This window comes from Galeopterus variegatus, unplaced genomic scaffold (genome assembly GCF_000696425.1).
Source record: "Galeopterus variegatus unplaced genomic scaffold, G_variegatus-3.0.2 Scaffold465, whole genome shotgun sequence".
Classification (NCBI taxonomy): Eukaryota; Metazoa; Chordata; class Mammalia; order Dermoptera; family Cynocephalidae; genus Galeopterus; species Galeopterus variegatus.
Genome location: NW_007726576.1, coordinates 141266 through 149160, shown reverse-complemented (window position 1 = coordinate 149160; position 7895 = coordinate 141266). Strand labels below are relative to the sequence as shown.

Genomic DNA, 7895 nt, shown 5'->3' with positions numbered 1-7895 from the left:
CCTGGCCCGCGCCGGGCTGCGCGCCGTCGTCCGCCTCTTTCTTCTTCTCTTCCATGCGCACCAGGTGCAGCACGTGCCCCAGGTAGATGAGGGTGGGCGTGGACACGAAGATGATCTGCAGCGCCCAGAAGCGGATGTGCGAGATGGGGAAGGCGCGGTCGTAGCAGACGTTCTCGCAGCCCGGCTGCTGCGTGTTGCAGGTGAAGTCCGACTGCTCATCGCCCCACACCTCCTCCGCCGCCGCCCCCAGCACCAGGATCCTGAAGATGAACAGCACCGTCAGCCAGACCTTGCCGATGACCGTGGAGTGCTCCTGGGCGCTCTCTAGAAGTTTCCCCAGAAAGCTCCAGTCGCCCATTGCTTCAGATTCCTAACCTGCAAGGGGAACAGTGCTGTTAATGCGCGGGTTACGGCAGGCGACTGCAGCGTCCGACCACCCCGCAGCCCCTGTCACCGACGGGTGCTGGGCCCGTGCAACGTTTCCAAACGCGGCGGCGCGGGAACGTGCGCGCCTGCAGGCGTGCATACCAGGGCGCTTCAAAAAGTGCGGAAATACGGAATTAAAAGATAGTGTGAATCTTCCCAGGAACTTTTTGAAAACCCCTGGTATGCATCTCCCAGCTATCACGTGGAGTAGGTTTAAACAAAGTGTCCAGGGCACCACCATACTATCGAGCTGCTGTTACACTAGGCAAGTGCTGGCATAAACGAGACAGCCACAGGCTACTCATTTTAGAGAGGAGGAAACCACAGCTAGAATAGAAATGACTTCCCGCCTCGCAGCTCCCCAGCCCGCTCTGCCTCTGTGCAGAGGCTGCCTCTACAGGCACTCGGGGCTCTGCCTGCAGCGTGGCCAGGGCCTAATCTCCACCTTTCTGTCCAAGTGGGATTTAAGCAACCTCTTTCCACATGCCTGTCATTCCCAAGTCACCTTCATAACTTCTGCCTTACCAATCCACTACCTCTTGTATTATTACTATTCTGTCTTCATACCAACTCTCTTTTTATGCTTAAATTTATCTTAAATAGGAAACTCTGCATCACTACCATCAATGGATGGTAGCTTTAAGAACATATTGATGACAACAAAGTTGTTACTTTCTGCTGAACATTGCTTGTCAAAAGTTCTGGGTATAACCTCTCTCGTGATTTAAAAGAGGGGGATTGAAAGTATTAGAGAGGCGTTAAAGATATACTAGTATCAAACTGAGACCTCCAGGGACACCATTAGGATGGAAATTGTTGATAACAGAGTGATTTTCTCACCATGTAATTCAACGTCAATTAATGGAACACCTAAAATCATCTTGCAAGTGCAATCTTTTTGGTCCCCACAGAAGCCCAAATCGGACCCTTGGGCAAAGCTGGACGGGTGGTGGATGGGGCAGAGCACAGTGGAGCAGGGTGGTGCTGACAGCCTAAGGAAGCACCTGCCGAAAGCCGGGCGTGGCCACCCACAAGGATGAGGGCTCAGCCCAGCAGAGCGGGGCCTGCAGTGGCCACTCATCAGCACCAGTGGGTGCCCAATGTGTCCCCTGCACTGTGTGGGGAGCTGGAGAAACACACCCAGACTTAGCCTGGGTGCTCATGAGCAGAGCCTGGCAAATACAGGAGATGCACTGAGTGATGGCCTTCTGGCCCGGAGTGCCTGAGGGTGCTGGACAGGGCTTGTCAGCCTCACCTGCCTGGGCTCAGAGGTGCAACTACACCTGAGCAGGCACCCAATCTGGGGAGACACTGGCTACACGCCTACCCCCCAGTCTCCACTAGCAAGTGCTACATAAATGTCCCCAAACAGGAGGCTTCCCCACTCTGAGCCTCTGTACAATGGGCTGACAGTCATGCTCAGAGGCAGAGGGAGGTCAGACCATGAGCCCTCTTTAAGCGGACTGCAGCACCCAGCAGACGCAGGGGACAAAGATTAGAAGGCATCTGTGTTGCTGCTGCTCAAACCGGCCAGATATTGCCAACTGCAACTAAAAGACACTCCGTGTTTTCACCGCCGTTCTTCACAGTGAGGAACGTGATCTCAGCTGTAAGAATACACACAAGTCTCCAGTGGAACCAAAGAAAACTCTTCTCATTTTGAGTTTCAAAATGTTTAAACATATCAATATTTATGAATTGGCTTGAAGGCAAATAAATAAACAAACAAAAAAAACCCCTTTACTTGCTAGGAATCTAAAGAAACAGATAAATATAACTCTTAGCAAAAAGCTGAAAGTTTATTCTTTGGTCATTTGAGATCTTTAGAGAAATTTTGCTGTGCACGTGTCCTACCAGTCTCCTTGTCCCACATGGCAGCTGGCATCTTTTTGTATGTTCTTAGAAGGTAAAGTGTTTTACTTTAGAAACTTAAGTACTGTACGTGAAACAACCCACTCTTCCCCATGGAGGATGTCAGGTAAACATTCTAGTTACCTCCTGCTTCTCCTCCAAGCTGTCCTGCTGGGCTGGGACGAGCACTCATCTCTGCCCGACTGTCACCAAGGCCCCCTAATGACGCCTCTGCCCTTAGCGCCTCCCCTCCCTGCAGTCCGCTGTGGTCTCCAGCACACAGGCACGGGACAAAGCCCATGGCAGTTCCTCAGACCCCTCAGGACCTGACCCTGCACTGCGCACCCACAACTTCTCCAGTCCCTGAAACTGCCTTTACGCCTTTCACGTGCTGTTTCTCCAACTGAAAGCCAGCGCAGGGACTGGCCTACTGAGCTGACCCTTCCGTCCACATTCCCCTTGACGACGGCTGACTCAGGCCTGCACTGGTGGCCTGGGCTCTCTGTTCCTCCTTGTCATGCTCTGGCTGCGGGTTCCCTCGACCACCGCCCCCCACCCACAAGGCCCTGCTCGGCATCCTCTCCCCTTGCTGTCCCAGGACAAGCTCAGCTTCTGGCCGCCAGAGAACAGCTGACCTCTGTAGGCCTCCCCCAGCTCTGAGGCAGGCTGGGGAGCAGCCTTCTCTCTTGGCATCTGCAGGCAGAGCAGCTGGGCGATGTGCATTTCTGGAGGTGTCTGAGGAGAGGTCTGTGTGGAGTCTAAAGCCACTTCCCAGGGGCCTGGGCAGTTCAGCGTTGTCTGCCGCAGCGTCATGTGCTTGCCAAAATGCACCAATGTAGGCTTCCCACAGTGGGCTGGTGGCATGCAGCGCAGTGAGGGGAGGGGACTTTTCTTCGTGCCACAGACTGGAGAGCGCTGCTGGCATTTCCCTGTGGGGCCAGGGAGGCAAAACATCCTGCAATGTTTGGGGTGACCCTAAAGAACTGTCCCACCCCAAATGCCCGTCATGCACCTAATAAAAACTTATTCAACTGGCAAATCAGAGATGGGAAGCTGGCTGCAGCGTCTTGTGACTCCTCTGTGCCGGCTTGCCCCCCCCCCCCCGAGCCCCTGAGGTCCAGGTGCTACAAAACACTAAAGGATGCACCCTCGAGCTCCTAGGGAGCACAACTGCATGAATGATGACGTGCTGCCAAAGTCCTACAGATGGACGACTAAGAGTGTGTCCTAACTACTAAGAGTGCACCCAGCTCTCGTGCAGTGTGTGTGTAATGCACAGTGTTAAGATCTTTCCAGAAAGCAACTCTAATGTGCAGAAAGCAAAGTAATGTGTACAAGAGATGTAAAAGTAATGATACCTTTGACCTCTAATTCTACTTCTAGGACATCATACTAAGGAAATTGTCAGAGATCTGGCTATTTATGCACATGGCTTATTGTGATGTTACTTATAAGAAGGAACAGCTGGAAATGGAAATGTCCACTAAAGGGTGATGGCTAACAAATCCCGGTGACTGGCTGTCTGTGGCTGACACTGTGGTCTGCCAACCCAGCTCCTACTCCCACCTCCTCCCCCTTGCCTGCCCCAAGTTACTGGGAAGGGAAACGCTGGCTTCTTCATCCTCTCTTGTGGCTGGAGGTGACTATAAAAGGTAGTTCTGCCCAGTGAGGTGTAGGAATCTGCTGGGGAAATTCTGCAAAAGCTTTGGTATTTAAAGAAAAGGGCAGATGCTACTCGTGAAGTTCCCTGGCCTCTTCTTCCCACACTGAGTACAGATGTGATGCCTGCAGCCGGGCAGCCGCCTTGCAGGCGTGAATCAGTAAGCACAAGGGAATGGTCAGGAGTGTCCCGAGGCACTTGCTGTGACATTGTAGAGCTGCTGAATCAACCCCAGCAGCGACCTGCAGACTTCTCATGTGAGGAAAACCCTAGTTACTTGGGTTAGGCTTTCTGCTGTTTGCAGACAAAAGAATTTCTCACCTATATATACTATCTCAATTTTGTTATAGAATAAAGTCTGGCAAAAATGAAAAGGCTATGGTTCGTTCATAACTACTAAAATACAAAGTAGCCATTAAATACAATTTTCAAGAATGTTAATGACATGGAGAGATACTNTGTGTGGAGTCTAAAGCCACTTCCCAGGGGCCTGGGCAGTTCAGCGTTGTCTGCCGCAGCGCCATGTGCTTGCCAAAATGCAACAATGTAGGCTTCCCACAGTGGGCTGGTGGCATGCAGCGCAGTGAGGGGAGGGGACTTTTCTTCGTGCCACAGACTGGAGAGTGCTGCTGGCATTTCCCTGTGGGGCCAGGGAGGCAAAACATCCTGCAATGTTTGGGGTGACCCTAAAGAACTGTCCCACCCCAAATGCCCGTCATGCACCTAATAAAAACTTATTCAACTGGCAAATCAGAGATGGGAAGCTGGCTGCAGCGTCTTGTGACTCCTCTGTGCCGGCTTGCCCCCCCCCCCTGCCCCCCCCCCCCCGAGCCCCTGAGGTCCAGGTGCTACAAAACACTAAAGGATGCACCCTCGAGCTCCTAGGGAGCACAACTGCATGAATGATGACGTGCTGCCAAAGTCCTACAGATGGACGACTAAGAGTGTGTCCTAACTACTAAGAGTGCACCCAGCTCTCGTGCAGTGTGTGTGTAATGCACAGTGTTAAGATCTTTCCAGAAAGCAACTCTAATGTGCAGAAAGCAAAGTAATGTGTACAAGAGATGTAAAAGTAATGATACCTTTGACCTCTAATTCTACTTCTAGGACATCATACTAAGGAAATTGTCAGAGATCTGGCTATTTATGCACATGGCTTATTGTGATGTTACTTATAAGAAGGAACAGCTGGAAATGGAAATGTCCACTAAAGGGTGATGGCTAACAAATCCCGGTGACTGGCTGTCTGTGGCTGACACTGTGGTCTGCCAACCCAGCTCCTACTCCCACCTCCTCCCCCTTGCCTGCCCCAAGTTACTGGGAAGGGAAACGCTGGCTTCTTCATCCTCTCTTGTGGCTGGAGGTGACTATAAAAGGTAGTTCTGCCCAGTGAGGTGTAGGAATCTGCTGGGGAAATTCTGCAAAAGCTTTGGTATTTAAAGAAAAGGGCAGATGCTACTCGTGAAGTTCCCTGGCCTCTTCTTCCCACACTGAGTACAGATGTGATGCCTGCAGCCGGGCAGCCGCCTTGCAGGCGTGAATCAGTAAGCACAAGGGAATGGTCAGGAGTGTCCCGAGGCACTTGCTGTGACATTGTAGAGCTGCTGAATCAACCCCAGCAGCGACCTGCAGACTTCTCATGTGAGGAAAACCCTAGTTACTTGGGGAGCCGGGCAGCCGCCTTGCAGGCGTGAATCAGTAAGCACAAGGGAATGGTCAGGAGTGTCCCGAGGCACTTGCTGTGACATTGTAGAGCTACTGAATCAACCCCAGCAGCGACCTGCAGACTTCTCATGTGAGGAAAACCCTAGTTACTTGGGTTAGGCTTTCTGCTGTTTGCAGACAAAAGAATTTCTCACCTATATATACTATCTCAATTTTGTTATAGAATAAAGTCTGGCAAAAATGAAAAGGCTATGGTTCGTTCATAACTACTAAAATACAAAGTAGCCATTAAATACAATTTTCAAGAATGTTAATGACATGGAGAGATACTGATGCTACAATGATAAATGACAAGAGCCTGCTACAATACTACAGTCCGGTACCATCTATTTTACACACACTCATACGTGCACACAGAAAAAGGGAGAATGCTATCAAAATGCTAACAGTGGTGCTTCTGAGAACTGACTTGTTTTTCTTTTCTTTTCCCACTTCTCTACATTTTCCATAAAGATATTTCACATTATCATCATACAAGATTAATGGCCACGACTTTCATTTTTCAAAGTCCTAGTTTTTGGAAAAATCAGCTGATTCCGTTTGCATTGTTCTTTCATTATGGTTTATCCTTTACCTCTTTAATCGTGTCTGTAATAAGCACATACAAGATAAATGCAATACACTGTGCCTAATTAGCCCAGTGCAGACGATAATGATCCTGTGATCGTGACGTGCACCATGAACCATGATGGTGGCTATTGCTGAAGGCACGGAGCTTAGAGTGGATGCCACCCTCCTGCCCGGCAGTGCCTCCCACATTGGGAGCAGGATTTGGAGAAAGCACTTTCCTTGACAGACCCCAAGCAAGCAAGGGCAAGGATGTCCTCACTAGGACACCCTGTGACTTGGGTTTTGTTTCATTATGTAAAATGTGTGAATGAATGAATGAAAACTTTAAGCAGAGGACTGTCTACTTGGAAGACTGGCAGTCTGGATCCAGGCCAGGTCCAGACGGAAGCCTCCAAAGCAGAAGTGGTGTCACCTCCCTTCACAGCTGCCACTTCAGTTGGCTCTGGAGGCATTTTATCAATTTCACTTTTTAGTCATACCCCTAGTATCAATTAGATAGCAAAATCAGCAGAGACCTGAAGCACGCTCGTCACAGCAAGGCTCTGCTGAGCTAAGTACAGAGAAGGGGTGACAGAAGGGACTGTGGGGTCTGCTGGGGCTGTGGTCAAGTGGGACGAACACAGGAAGGCTGGGGGAGCCACACAGCCTAAGCACAGCTGGGAAGGGGAAGACCCGGGTTCATCCTCATCATTGTGGGACAGCCCACGTGTGACCACTTACCAATGACAGAACACTGCCCCTACACAATGGAACACTTTTTAGATAGCTGATCTGAAAATGGTGCTAGTGGGTTATATATTACTCGGATATGGGACATCAGCTACCTCCGTGACACGGCACTTGGTCTCTATCTCAATGAAAAGTTTGATTCTTACACTGTTGAAAACGAATAGGTCTTATGTTTCAGAGTTTCCGTGGCTGCTTTCACATCCTTGCGACAGTTCTATTTTCGACCATTGCACACAGGTCTTCGTCTCGGCCTTCAGGGTCTGCAGCGTTTCCCCTTCAGATCGACCAGCGGCCACTTACGTAGGTTCCCCGGCTGCTCCATTCTAAGGCCACAGGTTTTGCTGGACACAAGGTCTCTATCCTGAAACTATTTTGGACAGATGGGAAAAATTCGGGAAATGAGGGAGCTACGAAACATATATGTGCAGAGGGATTTTAGAGAAAAGGGATATTAAAATTAAAATGGAGTCAAGGAGAGCTTTGGCTGGGAGGAGAGAGGAGGCTGTGCGTTTCCAGCACGGAGAAACATCCCCCAGAGGTGGCCACAGGGCTCGGGGTCAGAAAGCCGCTGTGTGTGGAAGAGCTGGACTGCAGCTGTCCCCTGCACACTGCAGACATCCAAGGAGCCCTGTGGAAGAGCGACCACCAAACCCTCCCGAGAGGGGAGAGACATGCTGGAAGTGCTGTTCGTGGAAGAGGGGCCCCTGTCCGCGGTGGGATGCGGGAAGTCACCTGCGAGTGGCAGCTGACGGCCGTGCTGGGTGACGGGCAGGCGCGTGCACAGGAGGAAGGGCAGGCGGCAGACACAGTCTGAAGACAAAAGGAAGGCAGAGCACAACGTCCAGCTGCCGTCGGAAAACCAAAGACTCGGGGACTAAAGACAAGCTTCCCTCTCTAAGCCTGGTGACTGGGAACATTCTGGGGCTGTCCACAG

General features: G+C 50.9%; 1 protein-coding gene across 1 annotated transcript in view; it reads right to left on the bottom strand.

Moving 5' to 3' along the window:
- The window catches only part of GJA3 (gap junction protein, alpha 3, 46kDa), a 1529-nt gene extending 1171 nt beyond the window's left edge, over window positions 1-358 (bottom strand). The window contains exon 1 of the mRNA XM_008569096.1: window positions 18-358. Coding sequence (XP_008567318.1) covers window positions 18-358 — 341 coding nt within the window. The remainder of the gene's footprint in view (window positions 1-17) is intronic.
- Between the last annotated feature and the right edge of the window lie 7537 nt (window positions 359-7895).